Genomic DNA, 26,875 nt, shown 5'->3' on the forward strand with positions numbered 1-26,875 from the left:
TCCCTCAAGGAAATGGCAAAGAACCTGGGATTGGCTTCTCCACGTACATACTACCCTCTTGTTTGCACAACCCAGGCTCCTCACAGTGCTAACTGTTCTTTCACTATGTCCCTCAGCCCCCAGTACCAGTGAAATGGAGCACACAAGCCACATTTATATTTGGCCATTAGACTGGATAGATGACCATTTCCCAAATATGTTTCCTGGAACCTTAGAGTAGACACTTTAAGAGAGATATGAGTCAATTTTTTAAGAAGCCAAAATTACATTTTATATCTTGTATTTAATGTGTACAGTGCATGTTAGTAATGTAATTGGCTCTGAAAAGTTCTACAATTAAAACATTTTTAAAACTTGGTTTTACCTAGTGTATTTCAAATTTGACCTTTATTTTTCTTAAAACACCTATAAAAGTGGCCCAGGGTATTAGTATTTCTTGGCATGTGCTTAGAAAAATGCTTGTGTCAATGATTTAGATCAGGGGTCCCCAACCTCCCTCCTCCCTGTCCATGGATGTCACTCCTATTACTGCCTGAGCTCTGCCTCTTGTCTCCACTCTCCACTACCCCAGCCTGTGGAAAAACTGTCTTCCATGAAACCGGTCCCTGGTGCCAAAAGTTTGGGGACTGCTGATTTAGACCACTGGTTCTCAATGGGGAGAAAGGATGATTCTGACCCCTTGGGAACATGTGGAAAATGTCTGGGGACACTTTTTTTTTTCAGTTGTCATAATGTTACTAGCATGTAGTGGGTTGAAGCTAGGGATTATGAGAAACATCCTACAATGGACAGCATAACCCCACTCTCACGCCCCCATGATAAGGAATGACTGGCCCCAAATGTCAATAGTACCTTGACTGTGAAACCCCAGCTCAGATAGAGCTTGTTCAGATAGGTCTTTGGTGATTTGGTGTCTGGGGGCGGGCAGTTAGCTCTCTTCCTTTACCAAATCTTGTCATTTAAATTTGGCCCTGCAGACCAACTTTGTTCATTTATAGGCTATTGCTAGTGCTGTCTCCAATTAGAGCTAGGAACATCTAAAATGAACACTTCGACATTATCTGGTTTCATTGCTGGCAAACTGTTAGGTATTTCTGTTGTATTAGTCATTTCTACTCATCTTCTTGGATACTTCTATGACATGTGTACCATACTGATTAATAATAATGTAGTATTTAAGTATTACAGAAAAATGAGATTATACATGTCTGACATGTTATATAAATGTAATACTACTTTAGACATCATGTTTCATATAACTATTGTGCTCCATAAACTTAAATACTAACTATGTTGATACCTTCTTTTTATAGATAAGGAAACTCAGTCTCAGATGTTCCTTTAACAGTGAGTTAAGGCCAGAGCAAGAGTTCAAGTCTTCAAAACCTCTAATTCAGTCCTCATTGCATTTCTATAGTATTATGCTGTTTCCATTGTTATACATAATTTTACATATGTGACATGAAAGAGTCATTAACACAATAAATATTCATGAATTCAATTTGTATTTTCCAAATGTTTGTTTTTGTTCTAAACTCTTAATTTGAGGCTATCAAGTGTAGGAGAAAGACATTCTCAGCAATTGTTTTATTATGATCTTTGTCAATCACAGACATATTTAGTCAAATCAGAAATAGTAATAGATGATATAAAAATCATTAAGTGCAAATGAGCCTTTTTCTTCTAATCTTCACTTCCCACATTAAAACAAATAAACATGCAGAAATGCATTCTCACATTTCAACATCAGCTGGTAAACAAGGTGCCGTTGGTAGACTCCTTTCCTCATCAAGCAGGGAGATGCAGAGCCGATTAAACACACCCAGGCATGTACTCAAGTCTTAGACCAAACCCTAGATTCTGACTCCACCCCCCATTCAGATTAATTCACACACATTTTCTGTTGGTATCGAAAAAGACAGTTGAGATAAATGACTGGTTATTGCTAGGTGGCTATCTTTGGACTTCACAAATTCCTTAGCAATTAGAACACCCAGAGATAGATAATAGGTCTATTTCAGTAGAATACTAAAGGATCCCCCATAACCAGTTATCTTGAGAGTATGATTATAACAATATATTTCTGTCACAGTAACTAGTTATGCTATAAGAAATGTCTAAAAACTATTAAAGACAAGTAGCTCCCTCTACAAAAATAAGGGAAGACTTTTAATCCTTGTACCCAATCTTCAGTGTCAATAACAGCATATGTGTCTACCATGATTTTGATCAATCCTAAAATATTGTGGCTCTAAATTAATGTTGACCACCATTACTGTTGGAAGAACTAAGTATTCAGAACTTGTCCTTTCTTTTAGGTATAAGTGGAAGGTCATCAGTTACTATTAGGAGCAATCACAAGTAGCCCCATCCATGAAGATTACACCAGATACAAGTCAAACGCATAATAAAGTCAGAGAAAAGCTTTTACACTGAGTTATGGGAATGGCTGTTTAACTTCAGACAATCCAGTTGTGCTTGGGTACATCACATGCTATTCCCATGATCCTCTGCACATCACAGATTCTATTCTAACTCAAGAAAGCATTTAAAAAATTTAATCACAACCAGAAAGGATTTTCCACACTGCTCACTGTCACTTAACATACTCTTCACCAAAAACAATTCAGCTACAGTTGCAGTTATGACACTGTAATAATCACCATAAAAGCTATTACTTTCAGTCAGTCAAGATCTGTTTGCAAAATATAATCAAGTATAATTTCATGATTCAATAAATAGTATATAAATCTGCTATTACTGGTTTCATTTTCTTTTCAATACTACCCATTTCCATTTTCTCACTGGTAGTTATTCTGACTATTCAAGTGTTATTATTGCCCTTTATTGTTATTCAAATGTAGTTTTATTAGATCCACTGACACTATATATAAGGTTATGCTTCTTTACCAGCAATAATTCCATTTCTGAAGGATAATGGAAGAGATTGCACACAAAATTCTGAGCTCTTTCTTTATGTTAGTTTAATTCTGTGCCTGAAATATGATTTTAACTTAATCATAGTGGAGAAGACCAAATGGTTTTTATAAGTGACCCTGAGAAAGCAGGAAAATATTTCCATGCAGGTATTTGGTTCAGAGACCCATGAAGCTATTACTCCTTTCCAATGATGTGGATGAGACACACTTACTGACCAAATTAAACTCTAAGTTTCTTTTGTCAGGTGGTATTCATCATTTTTGTGTATTTTTCTCTTGGAAGATAAAAAAATATTCAAGTACTTGAAAGACAATGTTACAATTCAGTTAAATAACCTTTTCAATACACTTTGTAGATCAATAGAAGACATAATTTAAAAGGAACATAACTATAAATACATTATTATTATTGGTTTTATTAATACAATACACTATTCACAAAAAATTATATAAGTACCAGGTTATAGCTCTCAAAAACAAATCTAACAAATATTGCATCAAGTTATATAAAATTAACTGGTGTGCCTGCCAGTGGCAAGCAGACAAATATTATATACTTCTGTTGTATCCTACCAGCAATTGTTTTTGTATAGAGAAATAGAATACTTTCTATTACTATAACCACAGATTTGTTCTCCAGTAGGAAAATTACCCATATTTTGTCATTAGAATGCACGTGTTCTTGCCCAAATTTTTGAGGGAAAGATAAGGATGTGCATTATACATGGATATAATGATTATATATCATGGATATAACAATCCTGTGTATAATGCACACAAAAATGTGGGTGCACCTTATACACAGCAAAATATGGTAATATAAGAGAAGGACAAATGAAAATATCTGGCACTTTACCCAAGAACTAGAATTTCTCAGGAAGATGAATTGCAAAGTTATTAGGATTTGTTACAGGATGCATAAGGAGGGGTCAAGCAGCATAGCCTGGTACCAATGGTGATGGGTTTGGATGAGGTTGGGGAAAAGAACCACAGGGTTAATAAATGTTTACTTGCCATCTCTGTGGACATAGAATGTGCTCTGTTCCCTGCCTTGAGGAGATAAGCAATAAAGGACATTAGGGGGATATTGACCTTTGGGAGACAAAACTAATTACGTGAAACAATTGCAGTGCAAAGTGAGGCATCATATAAATGAGCACTAGTATATTTACTCCTGACAACAAGAGCTATAGGAACTTAAAAAAAGAAATTCAAATCCTATAGCAGCACCTATGAAGAACAAGACCCTAAAGAGCTAGATAATAACATCACAACCATCTTTGGTTAGTATCACTTTCCAAGAGGCCCCAGTGAATAAATAACTTGAAAATATGACTTCCATGATATTAATTTTTTTCCAACTTACCTGCACAAATATTCTCACATATCTTTCTTTACTCAAAATTGGACCCACCATATAGGAAAAAAAAAAAACATTAGAGACCTATTCAACAACATTCTTAAAATGTCCCTCTTTAATATGGAGAAGCAGAAAATTTAAGTAGAAATGTCCTACCTTTTTAATTACAGAAAAACTTAAATAATCTTCAAGCAGGCAAGGACCAGAGAATTCAGGTTCCAGTTTCTACCATATAAAGTTGCCATGTGGCCTTGGGCAAATTAACTCATTGACCTTGACCAATGTGTGTCACAATTTCTACCATCCATCTAGCTCTGAGCAGGTCCTCAACTCAAAGACAACTTTTGGCATTGCTGCTTTAGTTTACCTAAAGAAATAAAATTCTCTAGGTAACCTCTAGTGATTTTTGTCTCCAGTGATGCTTTTGGTATCAAATGGAACAAGAAACTGTTTTCTAATTCCCTGCCTCCATGTTCAAGATCAATGCTCTAGTGGCTATAAGTGAGGACATGGATTTAACTCACCTCCAGAGACTTCTGTGTTTCTCCTCAAGTTGAGTTAGCAGATGTTCAATATATTTATTGGAATCCATGTATTCCTGCACACACAGACATACAAATAAAGACAAATAAATCCTCATTACAATAGGTGCCAGAATTCTAAGACAAGCTTTATCTCTCTACAAGGAAGGTTTTTGACAAGATAATCCCTTGGATTCTGGAAGTCAAAGTTTCAATGACTGACATGCATAGTTATTTGGGGATAAACAGTATTTTCTTTAGAGCCTGTGATCGTTCTATAACCAAAGCACTGAAGAGAACTGAAGTTCTACAGAGTCAGCATAAAAATTCTCTTCACAAGAAAAAGGTAAATTTCATAGTCATTTGCACAGGGGTCTGTGTTCTGCTGTGTAAATATGTGAGCCAATGTTGCTGCTGACCTTAAGAGAATAATAAGATAGACAGTACAGGTCTTGATTACATTGGTCTTACAAGAGTCACTTCCTAGAAAAAGCACTATTTTTGAACTTCTTAGAATACTTTATATATTCACTGTCCACATTTACTGGACATATCATTTCCATTGATGAAACATATATCCATTTTCCTTTATCTCTTTATAGAAACAAGACAATGTAGTTTGCTTTTGTTTTCTTTGACTCTTAGAAAATAAATCTTTAGCTGCTAAGAAGACATGAAGGCAAGATATATCTTGTTTTTTAGACATGCATGTAAATTTATGTTTGGAAATCAAACCATAGTTTCAAGGAATATTTCTAGAGAATGAGGAATTCCTTTGTTATATAAGACTGATCCACAAAAATTCAAAGGTTATTAAATCTGATTTTTTAAAAAAATTGATTGCTGAATATTAGGTTTCAGTGTAGTAGTTCTGATTGTGAACTGTGGAACAAAATACAACGTATAAAGCATGACGATTTTGTTCATCCTGAACCTGACACACTTTTTCCCCGCTACTTGAAGATCTGGCCTGCGCACCCCCTCTGTCTCCATTACAGCTGCCTTAGATGCAACTATGCACAGAGAATCCAGGGTTATGGTGCCCCTGAAAGTTCACTTCATTTCTTATGGATTTGAGATAACCTGGGAACTCTGATTAATACTCATACTTTTCTTCCTTAAATACAGATTTATTTATATTGATTTAATGCTATACGTAATCCATTGCTCCTGTGGGAATATTCACTATAATGGTGTGGGAGAGGGCAAATGAAAGGAACACTAGTATATAGAAAGGGTTCTGTTCCATGTTTCTGGACCTGAATCTACCTGCGTAGTTTTTGAGAAGGCTTCTTATCTTTCTACATTATTTTGGTCTTACTATAGAGCGTACTAAGTACTTATCTAGCTAAAAACTGTTATGATTATCTAACACTATCATTCTATTGCAGATAATTAGGTAAAGAGTCTTATTCTTATTAAATAATACACATTTTCAGGTTATTTATATAAGACCACTGGGAAGGTCAAAACCAAAGCAAAAATCTGTTACTGCAGGAAATCATGATGGTTTGTGATCATGTTAAGTATCCTGGTCAAACTTTAAACTTGATTTGGAATACTATTCAAAATTATCAAAGACATTTTCAAATACATTTCATTAGAAAAATTTTAAGGCACTGTTCCTAAGTAGAAACAAATATATACATTTCAAAGTCATTCATCCATTCTTCACTAAATTGCCTTTTCCACATCTGTTAGAGCAGTACTTGATGTATAAGTTCAGTAAATACAGTGATAACCAAGAGCAGAAGGTTCCTGCTCTCAAAAAATTTACAGTCTGTAGAGAGAGACATAACAAATAATGAAAAGATTGATTTCAGATTGGTTACTATGAAGGAAATAATAGGTGACAGGGGTAGGGGCAGTTTTATACACAATAGCCAGAAGACGACTGAGCAAATGTTACCTGAGGTAGGACCTGGAAGAGGAGGAGGCAAGCATAGAGAGAGAAGGGGAGAGGAAAGAGAGCACTACCAACTAAGGAAACAGCACATGCAAAGGTCTCCAAAATATGGTATGTAAGGAACAGAAAGGAAGCCAGTGGGGCTGGGAGCAGACAGCCTGGAGTATGTAATCTAAAATGAAGTTGGAGAGGTAGGCAGAGAACAAATTACGTAAAAGCTCTGGAAAACAGTTGGATTAAAACCAATCGATTTGTTAATGTGTTCATTATGCTTAGCTCAATCAGAACTTGAAGGTGAAAGGTATAGTGATTACAAATATGATCTTTGGATCAAAGAAATTTAGGTTCAAATCCTAGTTTGGGTATTTGCTAGCTATGCTCCCTCAGGCAAGTTATTTAATCATTCTAAGCCTTATTTTCTTTATCTTCAGAGGGATAAATAATACTTAATTTACAGAGGTGTTGTAAGGATTAAATAAAATAGCTTAAGTAAGCATATATCATAGTATCTGCCAAGCAGTGAGCATAGTTTTTTTTCACAATATATCACACATCAGAGATTAATAGTAATAATAGTTTTTCAACCATTAAATGTAAGCATAGCTGGATTCTGGTTTAAAAGCTATTTCAAACAACAATTCCAGCTGTTTGCATTTAAAGTAGCTTCACCCAATATCCTATAAAAATAACTATGATGACAAGCCTTAAACCATGTAACAATAGGAATGAGAATTATGAATTCTCCCTGCCTTTTTATCTTTATTTTTCTCTATAGCAATCTTACTTTTCACATCCAATATATTTCAGTTGGGTATTTATTTGGGTATTGTCTATACTTCACCAAACTCTCCCCGAATTCTCTCTCTCTCCTCCTCCTTCTCCTCCTCCTCCTCCTCCCTTCCCCCTCCCTCTCTGACTCCAACTGAAACAGATTGAAGGGGGAAAAAAGATATGACACTTACTTATATGTGCTTTTTGTTAACGAATATTTTTTTTTACCAAGAGAACTATTTTTTCCTTTTTATTGAATTTATTGGGTTGACACTGCTTAACAAAATTGTACAGGTTTCAGGTGTACAGTTCTAGCACACACCATCTGCACAGTATATTGTGTGTTCACACCCCAAGTCAAGTCTCCTTCCATCACCATGTATGCCCCATACACCCTCCTCTCCCCACCTAGACAACTTCATCAGTGCTCTTATAAATTTATTATCTGGCTCCTGAATTAGAGAACCTTGTTAACTAATGAGATATGTCTACCATTCTGTAAGAACCAAATAGAATTATCTATTGGGAACCAATGTTATCCATCCACTTGGAGATTAACTCCAAGAAAACAATGCAGTGTGATGGCAGCAGTACAGTGGAACTGTATTCACAGCAAGTACAAGGTTGTAGCTACTGCACCTATAGCAAGAACTTGGGTGTAAAGGACAATATTGATGTTATTTATTTTACAAGGACTTTAATAGTTCAATATATGAAATGCACAGGCAGAAAGAAGAAGTGTGGCCAGATTCCATCTTAGTGTAGTAGAACTCCCAAACTGCCTAAAAGACACTGGATATTGAGACAACTTGGGGAAAAGTTTTCTACAAATGCAGGTAGACAAAAAGTGGAATCTACACTGTCTACTGACTATCCCAAGGCCTGGATGGATCATTTCAGAATAAGTAAAGACATACAAATAGTACCCAGGAAGAAGTACTGGGGCACAAGAGGAAGAGAACATCACCCTCAATCACAGAAAATGGTGTCACTCTGAAAATGAGTTAACAAGAAAAACATGAACGCATTTTAGACAGAGCCTTAATATTTTCAGTAGTATCCAGAAAGACCTGGTCTCTATGACATGTGCAGAAAGATTTAACAAATGCTAAGGTAAAAAGACAACAAATTAAATTTTATAAAACAACAGGGTAAGCTAAAAAGATAGTAAAATAAGGAAGTGAGTCAAATTAGAATTTCAAAGAAATACAGACTGCAATAGCAGAATTGGAAACTGTTGATGCTTACATTGTGATTTTCCTATGTGTAGGCTTTCCCCCGTGCTTCAGAGAAAAGCGGGCAATGGATTCTCGCTAAACCTTGTCACACTGATGATGTCTACTTTTCAGTGTTATGTGGAAACCAATCAAATTCTCAAGCCCAGACAGATACTTAAATACTCAGCAACCCTTCTGCCATCTCTAAGGTATGATTCAGTTAATATATGTATAATTCAGTTAGTGAAGCCTAAAACTGCTGTAACCTAGAAGAAAAACATAAAACCATATCCCCATTTTCCTTGGTGTCAATGTTCACTCTCTACAACACATTAGCTATGAAAACTCTCAGTTTACCAGGCCTTGCCCTGCGTGTACTTCTCAAGTCACTTAGCAATAAGACCCTACTGAACTATAGTTATTAACTGGATGAACACTCTACTCGTTTTTCTTGTCACAAAATCTGTGAGATATAATAGTATAATTGACAACAAAAACACATACACAGTCCTGTTGAGGGCAAACAATCTACATTAAATAAAGAATAAAGATGGAAATGAATAGAAACATGATGGATATTGGGCAGAAAATGTAGGTTTGGCTACCAATTATAGCTTTTGAGTATTTACAAGGTTTTGAACATAAATAATAATCAAATGGATAATTAAAGCAACATTTCTGAATAGAAGGAAAAAAGAGAAAAAAAACTTTATGCACATTAAAGGGGTTAAGCACTTTCCAGGTAGAATTTATGGAAAACTATCCACACAGTCACTGGCACAAGAGCTGAATAACAATCATGAGGCAAAAATACTGCAAGTATTCAAACAGACAAACAGGGTTTCATACTAAGAAACTAAAACAGGCTGGCTCCATAGCTTCTGGCCACCCCAGTTGTCCACTGACATGAGTTACATAGACAGACCTTTCAGTCTTTTTTTAAAAATGATTTCATTAAAATTGTTTATTTACTTTACTATCCTTTAACATTTGCATTGTTTCTATTTTTGTTATGATAAAACAAAGAACTATAAACATATTTTACATATGTTGATATGTTGTTTATATTCTTTGACAGATATATCCATTCATTTCTGTCGGGTGGATTCTCTTGAAGTAAAATTGCATTTTTAGGTTTAATAGATACTATCAAAAAGTTTTATAAAGTGATTATACCAATTTACATGATCACCAACAATGTATAAGAGTTAGGGTTGACCCACATCTTCATCAATACCTGATATTTTTAGTCTTTTTCATTCCCAATTGTTTTGGAGGAGACAGACCTTTCAGTTTTAATTCATAAATATTGCTAATCAAGTAGCTGCTATATAACAATGCAACAAAAAGCCCTTCCCAGGCATTCATAAATTCAGAATATAAAGCATCTACTTTAATGAAAAACTAAAACATGTAAAATGTGCGTGTTTATGTGTTTATTTTTTAAACTTAAAAGTATGTGTATATAAACATATATACCAAATACCCAAGAGATGAATAAAATATATGGAAGATATGTATATGTGTGTACATGCATGTGTATGTACATACATGCTATACTGAGTGATAAAATTTTAAAAATATGAAATTCACAATATAAAAGATTCAAAAGAATTTAAGCAAATTATATGTCTAAAGATATAAATATGATTATAAAATTAAACAAACATGAAAGCCCCAGAAGAAATATATTGGATATACATTTTGTCTTTCTGTGAGGAGGAAGAGAAAGCAGAAAATAAGAAGATGCAAAAATCTATTTGTACTTAGAGACAAAAAATGTTTTTCATACATGATAATAAAAAAGCTTAAGTATGTCAGTGTGTGTTTTGCCTACCTAAGTAATAGTTGGGGAAGTAATTTGGTAATTTATATCATGAAATTTAAAAGATCCATGCACCTTTGATCCAAAAGTCCCATGTCTAGGAATCCTCCTGAGTAAATAATTAAACTTCAAAATTTATGTTGATATGAAAAAATTGGGTATTCTTAGCTTCCAAAAATTGAGGTATGATTAAAATAAAACATGCTTTACTCCTCTAGAGAGATAGACAATTCTTTAAATTGGTAAATAATGTCTAATGAAATGGAAAACAGAGTACAATGTTACATGAAAGTAGTTTGTAAAACTGCACAATCCCATATATCACGATTTTGAAAATATATATGAAGATTAAAATAAAGTCAACAGTATATGGTAGTATTATGAGGTAATTTAATTTCTTCTGTATACTTTTCTCTTTCTATAATTTTAAAATACTATATGTTCACTATACAAATTTAAAAAGTGATTATTTAGAAACATACAGCCCCAGAAAATACTATCCACAAAGATTTTATTATAATTACATTTTAGACAGAAAGATCTAACATACCACAATGAAACGGGTTTCTTTATATTATTCTAAAGCTAAGCTGGTGTTTGAAACAATAGAGTCCCATTTTTTTTAACTTGCCCTTGCCAGTGTTCTGCTAAAAGCATTTCACTCACATTAGAAATTAGGAGGAACACCAAGTTACACTAAGACATATAATATGTTTTAAAAGTTTTTACAAAGGTACAGCATTAAAAAGACATCTGTTCCTTGGCTAAAACTTATGTAAATTAGAATCATCTTGGAGCTTTGTTTCAGGAAATTTGCCTTTCACTTCTTTATTGCAAGTTTCAAGGCAATTAGTATGAAACAATTAAGCATTTAGAGGTTTATAGGAATACTGAACATTGCATACTTGTGTCACATAAGCCCATTTAATGTGAACTTCCTATTGTTTAATGTGGGTCAGTTCTGAGCAAAGTCCATTAAAAATGAATTCTAATGATAGGATTTCATTTATCATTTGTTTAAGTAGAGTTTAAAATATAATACTAAATCAAAGCTTGCAGAGATCCAAAATCCCTGCAAATAATCTTCATGCTGTGATCAGTGTAACTCATGGCAGAGCCTGATTAATGCTGTCAGCACTCTTGTCACTAATGCAGGGTTCCCAATTCACCTTTGGGCACAGAAGCACAGACGAGGAGGCCAGGAGGCCAGGAGGCCAGGAGGCCAGTTCTTCAAATCAACAGAACTATCATTCCCTATAGGAATTTCCACAGTTAGGAAATTACTACAGAATAAGTGATGGTTCCCTCCAAAATTATTTTGTCGTATTAACAAGAAGATACATCTCTATGGTGAGTGTAAAAAAGTAAAACCCAGTTTTGAAATTACACAGCAAGGTAAAGATAAGTGCTTCATTACGGACTGGCATCTGTTCCAACATTAATTCTTCCAGTGAGACATGTTAAACACAACAAACAAATCAGTTCAGGAATACCAGCCTTAAATAGATTGATCCCAATGCTATTATCTCTCCATTAGCCATCCTCAATTCCTCATTTCTAATCACTCTTGAAACAACTGAACTTGACCTCCACTGCAGACTCTTCAGTGAAACTTCTCCATCACAGCTACCAAAGTCCTCCACAAAGCTCGGGATATTGCTTGTTCCTTATCTCTTGACCACTTCCCGCAGGACTTGACATTTTGCATCATGCTTGCTCCCTCCCTGGTATTCTCTGAAAATGTTTCCTGCCTCTTTCTATCACTGAGATCTTTGCCTATTTCCTTCCCCCTTCTTCCAGCCACTGTGTATCAAGAGGAAGGTTCTCTTCCAGGTGCTCTTTCTTTTTCTACTGGAAAAGCCAATAGACTACTAGGCCTTCAGCAATTACCAAAGACTTCCAAAAATTTATCTCCATGCTAGATCTCCCTCTTGATGTCCAATCCTATGTATCTGACTATGTACCAAACAGGTCCCTTTAGATGTGCCACAACTCCTTAAAGCATCTCACTTCATAATTGTATCCTTCTACAACTAACAGAGCACTTAGAACATTGCAAGTGTCAGTAAAGGTACGTTAAAATACATGAAGGACTAATTAGTTCATTAGCTGGATGTAATCAGTCTTATAACAAGAGAATCTGAAATTACAAGACTATCAAGCCTGATCTTCCAGACCTACTTTTTAATTGAAAAGGTTATAAAGGTTATAGACACTTTAGGCAGTTTTCCAAAATTATTATGTACCCACTTTTATTCTATAAGTACAAATCATAAATGACATCTCAAAGATAACCTATTGACAATTTTGCAAAATCAGTGTGTACTTTTGATCTCATAATCCTGAGGAAGATTTAGGTACATTGGGCATCTATGCCATGCAAGTCATATGAGTTGTCAAAGATCAGCACAATGCATAAAGTCATAACCAAAGTGTTCTATTAAATTGAGGATAATTAATAGCATGAGGAATAGTGAAACCCACAGAGTGAAAACATCTCCACAACTTCTGTCATGGATGAAAATTATATTAATATCAATTACCAAAGATCAAGTATAAACATATATTAGTAAAAACAGCAATGAAAAGGTTTATTTCTTACTATTTGGTATCAAGGCAATGCAATCAATGCCAAAGAAACCATGAGCATGGTTTAGCAAAACTTTATACTATAAAATATCTCATTTGAGACTGCTAAATTGTCCTCCAGCACATATTTCCCCTTATTTATTTAAAAGACAGCTTCCACTCCTCCCCAGTTTCTGCTGGACACATGATTACTGAACTAGAGAGTCTATTTCTCAGCAAGCTAGGTGTAAACATGTGATTGAGTTCAAGCCAATAAGGTATGAGCAATACTGGTCCATACAATATCTGAGGTATCTCCAACCCAAAAACAAGCTTCCTGCCTATTATACACTCTTCCCCTACCTGGGAATAATAACAACCTTGGGCCCAGAGACAGACATACATGTTGTGGGTGGCAAACCTCACTGATTTAAAAAGCAGGTATTCATCTGCCCTAATCATTCACTTTGGCATTTTACATGTAAAAGAAATAAGTCTGTATCTTACTTAAACACTGTACTTCAGGGGCCTCTTTGTTACTGCAGGTTGGCCTATACTGTAAATAACACAATGAATATTAATCAATAAATGTATATGGAAAGCAGACAAAGTGAAATACTAAACAGACAACTTAACATTTCTATATTATTTGATTAATTAATATAGTTTAATCAATATAGTTTATAGCTTATAAATATAGTTTAATCAAAATTATAATCCTTTCCAAGCACTTTGGTATCCATTTTCATTTGATCCTCAACATCTTTGAGTCATGGTCAACATTTCAACTTAGAAAACTAAGGCTCAGATTATTGTTAAATGATTTTCCCCTGATCAAACAATGACACACTTAATACAATCACTCGATCTAGCACATTTTTCACTAACCCAGGCCAGAGTAAAACAGAGAACCTACCCACAGTGACTGCCCTCATAGTAGATTCTATATTGGTGAGATGGAGACTAGAGGCAGAATGAATCCCAGTCACCCTCACTTAGGGATATCTGGCTATACACAAAGTCATAAAACAAAGTCTGGAATGAAGTTCAAAAAGCACACTAATTGTATAATTTACAAGGTATGTCCAGAAAGTATCTGCCCATGTGTTATGAAAAATAGAGACATTTACTGAAGAAGATACAAGATATAAGAAACATTGTACATAGGACAATGATGCCTCAGTCCCCTTCAAAGTAAGCAATTTGGGACCTCACACAGTTCTCTCAGCATCTCTTCCACTGTTCAAAATATGATTGTTATATGATTCCTATAAGAGGAATCTAATGAACAAAATAAACTAATGAGCAAAATAGAGCCACAGGCATGAAAACATGGAACAGACTGAAAGTGACCAGAGGGGAGGGGAGTGGGGGACAAGGTGGAAGGCAGGAGAAGGAACTAGTTAAAGAACATGTATAAATGACCCATGGACATGGGCAACAGTGTGGGGATTGACTGTGGGAATGGGGGGTGGGATGGGCAGAGAAGGGCAAAGGAAGAAAAATTGGGGTAACTATAATAGAATAACAATAAAAAATCTTAAATAAAAATTATTTTTAAAAACACTCTGCAAAATCCTTTGTTGTAATTGCCATCAGCTGCCCTATTGTATTTTCCTGAATCTCATCAACAGTCTGAAATCTCCTGGGTGGTTTGATGTTTTGCCAAAAACTCCACATAAGAAGTGATGCATGATGAATTCCAGCCAAGATGGAGGCATAGGTAGACACACTGTGCCTCCTCGCACAACCAAAAGAAGGACAATAACAATTTAAAAACAAAAAACAACCAGAACTGACAGGAAATCAAACCATATGAAAGTCTCACAACCAAGGAGTTAAAGAAGAAACATCCATCCAGACCGGTAGGAGGGGCAGAGACAGGCAGCTGGGCAGAGAGGACTCATGGCAAAGTAGTGGTGGAGGACTGAGGAGGGCAAGGTGGCAGCTGGTAGAGTGGGCAGTCCCACATTCACCTGCGAATAAACCAGGAAGAACACCTGGGAAGTGAGACAGACCTCACAACCCAGGATCCCAGCGTGGGGAAATAAAGCTTCAAATCACCAATTGAAAACATCTGTGGGGGTTGAGGTGGCAGTGGGAGAAACTCCCAGCCTCACAGGGTCCTAGAACATACACAAGCCAAGCCACCCAGGAATCAGTACCAGAAGGGCCCACTTTGCTTGTGGGTAGCTGGGGAAGTGACTGAAATCTGGCAGAGAGCAGAACAAGTGCCATTGTTCCCTCTCAACCCCTTCCCCACATACAGCATCACAAGGCAGCAACGTCAGTTGACGTGCCTTAGTGAACACCTAAAGCTCTACCCCTTATACATAGCAGGCATGCCAAGACAAAAAAAAAATGGCCCAAATGAAAGGACAGATCAGAGCTCCAGAAAAAATACAACTAAGCAACAAAGAGATAGTCAACCTATCAGATGCACAGTTCAAAACATTGGTAATCAGGATGCTCACAATGGTCACAAATTAGGTGAAAAAATGAAGGCTATCCTAAGTGAAATAAAGGAAAATGTACAGGGAACCAACAGTGATGGGAAGGAAACTGGGACTCTAATTAATGGTGTGAACCATAAGGAAGAAAGAAACATTCAACCAGAACAGAATAAAAAAACAAGAATTCAAAAAAATGAGGAGAGGCTTCAGAACCTCCAGGAAAACTTTCAACATTCCAACATCCAAATTGTAGGGGTGCCAAAAGGAGAAGAGGAAGAGCAGCAAGTGGAAAAGTTGTTTGGACAAATAATAAAGGAGAACTTCCCCAATCCAGCAAAGGAAATAGACTTCCAGGAAGTCCAGGAAGCTCAGAGAGTCCCAAAGAAGTTGGACCCAAGGAGGAACACACCAAGGCACATCGTTATTACATTAGCCAAGATTAAAAATAAGGAGAGAATCTTAGAAGCAGCAAGAGAAAAGAAGACAGTTACCTATAAAGGAGTTCCCAGAAGACTGTCAGCTGATTTCTCAAAAGAGACCTTATAGGCAAGAAGGAGCTGGAAAGAAGTATGCCAAATCATGAAAGGCAAGGGCCTACATCCAAGATTACTCTATCCGGCAAAGCTTTCATTTAGAATGGAAGGGCAGATAAAGTGTTTCCTAAATAAAGTCAAGTTAAAGGAGTTCATCATCACCAAGCCCTTATTTTATGAAATGTTAAAGGGATTTATCTAAAGAAAAAGAAGATAAAAACATGTATACTAAAATGTCAGAAAACTCACAATTATTAACAAACACACCTAAAACAAAAATAAAAGCAAAAAACAAACTAAGCAAACAACTAGAACAGGAACAGAACCAGAGAAATGGAGATCACATGGAGGGTTATCAACAGGAGCGTGGAAAGAGAGAGAGGGGGAAAAGGTACAGAGAATAAGTAGCATAAATGGTAGGTAGAAAATAGACAGGGGGAGGTTAAGAATAGTATAGGAAATGGAGAAGCCCAAGAACTTATATGTAGTACCCATGGACATGAACTAAAGCGGAATGTGGGTGGGAGGGGGTGGGCAGGGTGGAGGGGAATAAAGGAGGGGAATGGGACAACTGTAATAGCACAAACAATAAAATACATTTAAAAAAAGAAGTGATGCATGAGCTGAAATGTTGTTGTGATGAAGCTGCCAATCACCAGTTGCCCATTGCTGCAGCCAATTTCATCATACATCTCTCAAATGACAAAGAACAGTGAGGTCATAACTCCTTATTAATTGTGTGGCCTGGAGGGGCATACTCATAATGGTAACACATTCCTAATCAAAAAGCATAGTTAGCATGGACTTGATCTTACTGTGACTTTGCCACGCCTCCTTCTGGTGGGGAGAACCAGATGACTTCCACTGGGACAACTGGGCCTTTGTTTTTGGATCATAGTCATAGACCCACAATACATCTCCAGTTATAACCTTCTTGAGGAAATCTGGTTCACTGGTAGCAGTTTGAATCAGGCCATTGGCAACTACAGCATGATATTCCTTCTGCTCTGGTAGCAGAAGCTGTGGAATAAATTTTGCCACAGCACATTTCATTCCATGATCCTGCATCAAAATCTCAGACACAGTAGTTTTTGAAATCCCTAGCTCAGCTTCTAGTTCTCACACTGTCAGTCACCAATCTTTGTTGATTTCAGCCCATACACGTTCAACATTCTCAGGTGTTCTACTTGTTGCAGGCCTTCCAGAGAGTAGATCACTTTCAACAGATTCTCAACCATCTTTGAGGCATTTGTGCCACACTGTTATTTGCACTGCACTCATTGCATCATCCCTGAAAGCCTTCTCAATCATCTGAATAGTTTCCATGGAGGAATGTTTGAGCTCAGTGCAAAATTTGGTGCAGATTCATTGCTTTACGCACTTAGTCATTTTGAATGTGACAGCCACACAGTACACATGCTCACTCAATGGTGTCTACTGCCCCCACTGACTAGTATAGTAAAATCCTCATTATTCATACATGCACATTCCAGTTCACTCTCCTTGGCTGCCAGGTTACCTCAATGTCTCTTTATATTAACAATGGCTTTGGTTTTGTTTGATTTCCCTGGCTCAGCAAGGACAAAGGCAGAAGTTAAATTGTAGTCTCATATTCAGCACTCTGTTCTAATAAGTGGAATGCATGTTAACACAGCATCTTGTAATTTATATTAAATTTGACGAAGATGCTACTACTGACATCTAGATATTCTTTGAGGAAAACACATGAGTTACATTTGGTTTTAATTGAAAAAAGAAGTGATTATTATATTTCTGAGTAGGAGATAAGTATAGAGTATATTGGGCAAATGAAGGAATTCATTTAGGTGAAAAAAATAATTTGACTTATTTTAAGTTTTTTCTCCTGATGTGGAAATGGAAAATAATTCAATCTCTCCTAAAGTTCTGCAAGTCAGTAACATATCATTTGTCAGCATGACAGTAGGTGATACACACACACACTCACACACATATATATATCATATATATATGAGAGATCAGTCACCATAAAAATAAAAATGACAAGGTTAGCAGAGTCCTCATTTCAACCTTGATTCTTGCTTTTATGAAGGCACTGACAGAGCCTTTATAAGCAGAATGCCTCAATTAGGGCACCAACTATTTTAAGTAGAAGAGTTTGGCCACAGAAAGGTCAAGGACTATTCCAAATCCCAGTATCACAGCAGAAATTGACTGATGCATCCATCACAGCAATGCACTGTACTTTTCACATGATTCCTTCTACTCTAATATTAGATCACAGAATGCCAATTGCACTCACTACAGTGTGTCATGGCCCCCTGAGCCTACCATTATCAATGTCCTTCAAAATCTGGCCAGTTATGTTCTAATTTTATCTCCTATTACTTACTCCCCAAACACTGTCCTGTGATTCTGGTGAAGCCAGGCTCCTTGCTTTTCCTGTAAAGTCCAGATATAAACTCTCTGTAATCCCATCACCTAGCAAAGGACCTACAAATAGATATCAAGGTTAAGTCAGCATCAATGTTATCCACCGCTAGAGTCTTGAGGCACTTGAAGAGACTGAGGCACTTGAACTGGTTGAAGCATCACCTAGGAGAATAACATTTGTTTACTTAAAGTAATGGTTTTCATTCATTCACCTGAATCACCTGGAGAGATGGTAGAACCAGACTGTTGGGCCCTAACCCCAGAGTTTCTGATTCAGTGGGTGCAGAATGAAGACCAAGGATCTGCATCTCTAACAAGCTCCCAGGTTCTTCCAATGCCACTGGTCTGGAGACCAGTCCCTGAGAATCACTGGCTATGGTAACAGGGAATAGTTTCTTGCTTAGCTCCATTGCCATCAACTGTCCTCTTACAGAAATTAGGAAGACCAGTGTAAATAATGCTGCATTCAATTATTCAACAGATATTATGGTCAGACACTCTCTAGGCTGGGTCATCCAGCCATGACAATATAGACAAAAGTTTCTAGCTTTGTAAAAGTTACCTTTTTTGTGTGGAGGAGAGATAAAATCAGTAAATGAAAGTGTTATGTGAAAAAAATTAAAGAGAGAAGGGCAAAGGAGGAACTGAAGTAGGGAAGTGGGTTAACACAGACCAGTGCAGGAAGAGACATTTGACGAAAGACCCAATAGATATGAGGGAACTAAACCAGGCAACTATCTTGGGAGGCCTATCCTAGGCTGAAAGAAGAACAAAGACTGAGGTAAGATATAAAGGTCAGAATGTGCTGGCAAGTTCCAGGAACACCCTGAGGCCTGTGTGGCTAGAGCACAAACATGAGGTGTGGGGAGGAGACAGAACATAAGGGTCTCATAGCCCTTGTTAGTACTTTGTCTTTTGTTCTCAATGAAGTAGGGAGCAAACTCAGGGGGATTCAATTTGAAGAGGATTCAAACGATCTCAAGTTTGAAAATGATCCCTCTGGCTAATGTTCACTGCAGGAATGGGGGTGGGGGGCAAAAGTAGTAACAGAAGCTGGGAGACCAGCTGGAGGCCATTGGAAGGAGATGATAGTCACTTGGACCTGAAGCAACACAGGAAGAATAATAAGTCGTTGTACTCAAGATGTAACCTGAAGGCCAATGAGACAGAATTTACTGATGGATTGAATGTGAGATGAGGACAAGAAAAGAATCAAAGATAATATCTGGTTTGGGGCCTAAACAATTGGATTATGTGACACTTACCAACAGGGGAAAGGTGAGAAGCATGTTTGTGCAAGGGGTGTTAATAAATTGTTCTCTTTCAAGCAGTTAAAAGTTTGAGATGCCTATTGCATGTAGGAGAGGAGATGTTGATAAGGACATTCGTCTTCAAGCATCAGGCATACCACACAGAAATCTGAGGTCCCATAGTGTATACAGGTAGTGTTTAGAACCATGAGACTATAATGATATCACCTCATGAAGGAATGATATTGCAGAGAAAAGGACCCAGTAATTGGAATTGGGAGGAGGAGAATAAGCCAATAAATGAAGGAGAAGCCAGTGAGACAGCAGCAAACACAACTATTCCAGAATAAAGTGTTTCAAGAAAAAGAGAGTGCTGATTACAAAGATCAAGTAAGGCAGGCTGCAGATTGACCATTGCATTTACCATAACAGAGGTCTGCCTTGGCCTCCCAAATGCTATTTTATTGGGATGGGCTTTCCAAAGTCCTCACTGGGGAGACTGAGAAAATCTGGTGCCAGAGGGTTGGGGGGAGAAAATATAAACAAAACTCTATAGAAAATATTATATGATTCTTAAAGTTCAGTATTCCTGAGATGCTACTCAGCCACTTGAAAAATGCCAGACTCGAGGCCTTAGCTCAGAGATTCAGATATGTCTGGGAGTGTGGTTAAGCCCAGAGATCTTCTACTTTTAAGAAGAACTAGGAAGGAAGACATTGCTACTTCTCCCTAGAGCACCTTTGGAGAATGGTCTCCCAAATGGAAGTTTCTGTCACTTCTGAGGACCTATTAGGTCAACAAAACAAAACTTACCAATCACCAAAAATCAATCAAGAAAGCAAACCTTTCTCCGAACCACCCACAACACCTCACCACTGAGAACAGTCAGGGCCTTGAGGTCTTTTGACATTCCCATATTAGTAGGGAACAAGACTGAACATGAAGATATTTTAGAACAAGAGAAGAAGGATCTACCCATGTTGGAGCCAGGAACTCTCCTGGGAAAACTCAGGCTGCCTATCATAGGAAAATGCCTGTGGCCACATGGAAGGACTGTAAAATTATTGAAAAATATTTTTTGTTTTCATATTCATCCTCAGTCTAGGGCTTCCCTCAAGAAATGGTCTACTTTATACTGGTTGAAAAGATTATGCATGTATGCATTAACACATAAACTTTGTTTGGATTTTATTTTCTGAGCTTGAAAGGACTTGTGGATTTAAGGATTTGAGGATGTTGCCTATTAAACTGCACCTCTTACTTTAAGGCCCTGTGCATAAATCTCACTAAAGGAAAGAGCATTTCTCCTGGTGTGACGTTTTTCAAAGATTTCCACTCTACTGCCTCTGGGTGGTGGTGGGGGACGGGGAGGTGAGGGGACTAGGTGGCACTCAGGATCAGATCACAATAATGACTATATTTTCATTGTAAAAATGAGAAAAATGTAAGCAATGGACCCAATGAGTTTTTCTCACTTTCATGTGGCTGCAGGCTATTGTTTTGATTAAGTATTCAAACACTCAGACTTGTTTTGATGAAGAGAGAAACACTAGCATTTCCTAAAGCCAAAAAAGTCAGAACATATGACTTACCACCACTGATCATTAAGTCTTCCTCTTACTCCTAAATCTGGTTTCCATTGTAACACCAAGTGATGTGCTACTGAAGACCACAGGTGTCCCCCTGACACATATCTCAGAAGATAAGGAATGGAGGCCCTGAAGAGATATGCTGTCCTCTCTGAGGGATCTGCCCAGGTGCAATCTGCAGGGTGTGTGTGTGCACACTCACACACAGAACACATCTATATTGTCAATGCAAAATATGAAAGTGGACTAGCAATTATGAAGATTTCTGGGAGTCAAAAAGAGGTTTAAATGTTACTGGCAAAAGCTACAAAACCACAACCTGAAACATTCCCAAGAGAAAATTACCATGAAGATAAAGGGCCAAAACAGAGCAACTCCAAGCTCAGGTGGAACACAGAAAGGATAAGAGGGTTTCCTTGGGCAACAGTCTGTGTGATTAATTAAAAATATAGTAGGCTGTGACCATACCCCTCCCCACACATACTAAAGAGAAAGGAACATGGAATAATGTATTGTTACTTCATTTTTCAGAATAATAAAGAACTGTCCTCTACTGAAGATTAATTACATCCCAGGGAGGCAGGGCCATGAGGCTGGGGTGGGGTTTTGGGATTGGGTTCTGTGTGGGTGCAGTTGCCTAAGAAAGCAGTAAAGCAGAGCTTGTCTCCACTGGAGCCTCTGCAGCAGACACTATGGGCCTATTCAGTAGAACCTCCTCAGCCAGAGCTGTCATCTAGGAGGCCTTTGAGTGTAATGTGCAGAGCCCTAGGTCATTTCTTTAGCTGTGACAACCCTAGTGCTGGAGACACTTGAACTTGCCCAATATCTTCCAGAAAAGAGGCCAATTCTGCTGAACAAAACTGAGCTCCTTGAGGATCACAGTTAATTAATATTTCAATATGGTTCCCTACACCAAGACCATTATGATAAAGTGTCATGGGGTCAAAGCAGGACATGTCTGGCTGCCAATTTTGATTTTAAGATCTTTAAATAATGATCAGGAAGAAGCCAAGTGGGAACTAGAAGATAAGAGGGTAAGAGTGAGGACCCTCTTTTCACAATGGCCCCTGCCTTCTGAAAAGAAAGACTGCATTGAGGGCTGCCTACTATTTTCAGCCTCTTCTTTCTAGTTTGCAGTCTTAGTTCTGCCAAGGGAGAAAGCGGAAAAGGAGAGCAGTAGGAAAATACTCGCTCCTCTGAAATTACACAGTAATCTCCTTCAACTTTGCCTACAAAGACCCTGAGTCTACACCATAGTTGATTTTCTAATATCAGAATAAACAGCGTCCAGGAGATGCATGCCTATAGAATCGACTACCAATCATACAAGAAAAATTTTAGCACAGTTTTAGAAGATGGAGAGACAGAATTTGTGAAGTACAAGATGCCCCAATAAAAAAATCAGTAGCAACCTTTTTCATTTTTCTCAAAAAAGAGCCTGGATTAAATACAATCCACTTCCTGGCACCTTCCATCCTCAGCTCTGTAGATTGTTAAATGTGTAGAAATTTGAGATTCTCCTCCAAAGCGCCCCAAATTCTTGTGGGGTAAGTGATTAACACTTCTGATTATCAAGTACTTTTATTGGTGATAATGTAGAGGCTGATACAGCATGAAAGAGACAGTACTATTCTCTTGTTTGAAAGGTACTTAGAAAACCCTTTGCCCTGGCAGTGGAGAGTCTCTGACTCAGGAGAAAAGAAGTTTCTTCTTTCTCAAAGGGCAAGACAAATTAAGTATGTGATTTCAGGAGACTTTAATGACCCTGTTGGAAAATCTGGAGAGAAATATTATAAACTCATTACAACTTTTAATTAAGAAAGGGATCTTTGCTCATAGCTCCCGTCTCTGTGCCAGCTCATTCTTGAAGAAAATAACCCAGCAACTCATCATTGCCCATCACTGGAGCACCCGCTGGCCCTTTCCTCTTGGCTTTGCTGAGTCTGGCCAAAATAGTCCTTTAGCTTCAGCTAAATACCTACTTCACAAAAACACATTCTTCTAATAATTAGAATCTAATTCAATGTTTCTCCCAGTGTGGTCTCCTGACCAGCAGCATTAGCATCACCTGCAAAGTTGTTAAAAATGCAAACCCTCTGGCTTTTCCCCACATCTGCTGAATCAGAAACTGAATAGGTGGGACCCAGCAATATGCTTTCAGAAAGTCCTCCAAGGGATTCTCATCCCACTTGCCTAGGAGAACCATAAATGATCAATAAATTAACAGCCAATCATTATTATATTCACTCATTATCCACCTGTGCCCTCCCCAAATTTAAGACCAACTAATCTCTTAAATCCAGTTTCTTGAATTGCCTTCAGAATTGAATAACAATTTGAGGTTTTTTGAATATCTAGCTTACATAATATCACATTTTAAAAAATATCTCAGTGCAAACCCAGCAATAGATGTACTGTTGGGAAGCTGACATTTGTAGTAATAATGAAGGTGCCAATTTAAAAATCAGCATGAGATCAGTACTCATGATAAGTATATAGCAGGTGCACCTGTGCTGTTACTTTAAAAAATATTTTTTGAAGTATCCCCTCTAAAAAGTGTTAAGTGGCTAAAACCCTTCAATGAATGGACTGCATTTGAAGAGTCTATCATGGGCAATCACCCAAGACAGGAACTCCATTTTTACAAATAGATATTTGGGGTTGCAACTCAGAGGATTTTCACCAGTGAATAAAAATTTAACTATCCTAATTCTTATTTTTGATGAAAATCAGCCACACTTCGACAAGGCAGATGTGTTAAATCAATTTAAAAAGGCAATTTACTATGATGAGGTTGTTGAGTCAAAGAGAACATCAGAAAATTTATGCAAATATTTTTTGGAATTTGTTCTGAGTATGCAAATGCCACATAGTAATCATGCTTTGCATGCAAAATTAAAATTGTATAATAACAAATCACACTCAAGAATAAGGCTACTTAACATGAAAAGGGCACTCCTTTTTATGACTGAAAGGCTGCAAATTGAGGATAAGTTGCAGGTGAATCTAATTGTGGCCTCTGGTATTGTTATTCATTCGGATCAAACAAAACCAACCTGCAAAAGAGATGGAGGGTTCTGCTGACTGTGCACAGCATGTGTGTGGATGAAAATATAACAAGTAGAAGCCATGGAGCCTCTGCTTTTAGTCTAAGTTGTCTCAGCCATCATTGATCAGATGGAGTGTCTTTTAGATTCTAATTATTCTGGAAGCATTCGGTGCTATCATTTACTATTTACCAGAAAAAGAAAGCCAAACTTCTACTTTTGAGTATCTCTGAAATCTAATTACTGGTCACTCCCTGCCTGCCCCAGGCTGGAGAAAATTTGGACTTCTAGCATGTTGGCTCTCCCTGACTCACTCTGTAAGCATCCCCACTTGTAAGTGGGTTCTGGACTTCCTCTTTGCTAGCAAAGTTTTATATCTGCTATCCATGCTAGGAAATATGGGAATTTGGCTCCAAATGTCTCCTGGCTGCTTGAGCTATAGCTCAGCCTGTTTGTCCAGGACTGAGAGATTTCTCAGGACATGAAACTTTCAGTGTGAACCCTGGGGAAGCCATGGACGAGTTGGTCACTCTACCCCTTATTACCCAGTTTATTTTTCCATTCCTCATCCCCGGGCTTCAGTTTCTTTAAAAAATGCTCCAATTTTCTCCTTGGGAGTGGGCTCAGCCCTAAACTTCAGTGCTACTGACAAGAGCTAACTCCAGGAGGCAGTTTTGCTCATCCACTATCTACTAAAGAAGTTGATGCTTCCAGTAAACCCAATCACTGGTCCAGGTGTTGCTTAATCCCAGGTGGACTACTTTGGAACTACCTAAGGAACCACTTTCTTCCTAAAGGCTCATTCTCAGAGGGCTCTACACCCAGGTCAGAGTCACAGACAGATCAGTTAGCAACCCAGCCATGCCTTCACCCTAGCCACCATACTGTGAGATCTATTACTACACACAACACTTCAGTGGGACCAGCCCCTCAACCAAGTCGGACTTAGTTAGATACTTGGTTTACATTTACTTCATGCTGATTCATTATTGAGGTCCCACCTTTACTACTTAAAATATACTTTGCTGTCTCCTACTAGAAATGAATATGTACTTTTCAACTTCTTTGTTGTCTTTTATCAAAGGATCACAAAGCACTGGGAATAATCCTGTTGCTGTAGAATCTGGAGTAGTCAAGTGCTTTGTCATATTATTATTTTTTTAATTTATTTTATTGATTATGCTATTACAGTTGTCCCACTTCCCCCTCTTCATTCCCCTCCATGCTGCACACCCTCTCCTACCCACATTCCCCCACTTTAGTTCATGTCCATGTGTCATAAGTTCTTTAGCTTCTACATTTCCCATACTATTCTTGCCCTCCCTCTGTCTATTTTCTACCTACCATCTATGCTACTTATTCTCTGTACCTTTTCCCCCTCTCTTCTCCTCCCACTCCCCTGTTGGTAACCCTCCATGTGATCTCCATTTCTGTGGTTCTGTTCCTGTTCTTGCTGTTTGCTTAGTTTGTTTTTGCTTTAGGTGTGTTTGTTAATAATTGTGAGTTCGCTGTCCTTTTACTATACATGTTTCTTATCTTCTTTTTCTTAGATAAGTCCCTTTAACATTTTATAAAATAAAGGCTTGGTGATGGTGAACTCCTTTAACTTGACCTTATCTGAGAAGCACTTTATCTGCCCTTCCATTCTAAATAAAAGCTTTGCTGTATAGAGCAATATTGGATGTAGATCCTTGCATTTCTTGACTTAGAATACTTCTTTCCAGCCCCTTCTTGCCTGCAAGGTCTCTTTTGAGAAATCAGCTGACAGTCTGATAGGAACTCCTTTGTAGGTGACTGTCCCCTCTTCTCTTGCTGCTTCTAGGATTCTCTCCTTCGTTTTTACTTTGGCTAATGTAATTATGATGTGCCTTGGTGTGTTCCTCCTTGGGTCCAAGTTCTTTGGGACTCTCTGAGCTTCCTGGACTTCCTGGAAGTCTATTTCCTTTGCCAGATTGGGGAAGTTCTCCTTTATTATTTGTCCAAACAACCTTTCCATTTGTTGCTCTTCCTCTTCCCCTTTTGGTACCCCTATAATTTGGATGTTGGGAACATCTAAAGATGTCCTAGAAATTCCTAAGCTTTTCCTCACTTTTTTGAATTCTTGTTTCGTCATTCTGTTCTGGTTGAATACTTATTTCTTCCTTCTGGTCCAAGTCATTGATTTGAGTCCCAGTTTCCTTCCCATCACTATTGGTTCCCTGTGTATTTTCCTTCATTTCACTTAGTGCAGCCTTCATTTTTCATCTAATTTGCAACCAAATTCAACCAATTCTGTGGGCATCCTGATCACCAGTGCTTTGAACTGTGCATCTGATAGGTTGGCCATCTGTTCGTCGCTTAGTTGTATTTATTATGGAGCTTTGATCTGTTCTTCTGTTTGGGCCATTTTCTTTCTTTTTGATGTGCCTGTTACATATGAGGGGAGGAACCTTAGGTGTCCACCAGGGTGGGGCAACCCAGTTGCTGGGTTGTGGTGCTATATGT

At 37.6% G+C, this 26,875-nt stretch overlaps 1 protein-coding gene across 4 annotated transcripts in view; it reads right to left on the reverse strand.

The window, feature by feature from the left end:
• Nucleotides 1-26,875, reverse strand: part of NCKAP5 (NCK associated protein 5) — a 1,018,052-nt gene that overhangs the window by 648,733 nt on the left and 342,444 nt on the right. For all 4 annotated transcript variants that reach the window (XM_036025027.1, XM_036025026.1, XM_036025025.1 and 1 more), the window contains one exon: nt 4,824-4,897. In XM_036025027.1, coding sequence (XP_035880920.1) covers nt 4,824-4,897 — 74 coding nt within the window. The remainder of the gene's footprint in view (nt 1-4,823; nt 4,898-26,875) is intronic.

This window comes from Phyllostomus discolor, chromosome 4 (assembly GCF_004126475.2).
Source record: "Phyllostomus discolor isolate MPI-MPIP mPhyDis1 chromosome 4, mPhyDis1.pri.v3, whole genome shotgun sequence".
NCBI classification, from domain to species: Eukaryota; Metazoa; Chordata; class Mammalia; order Chiroptera; family Phyllostomidae; genus Phyllostomus; species Phyllostomus discolor.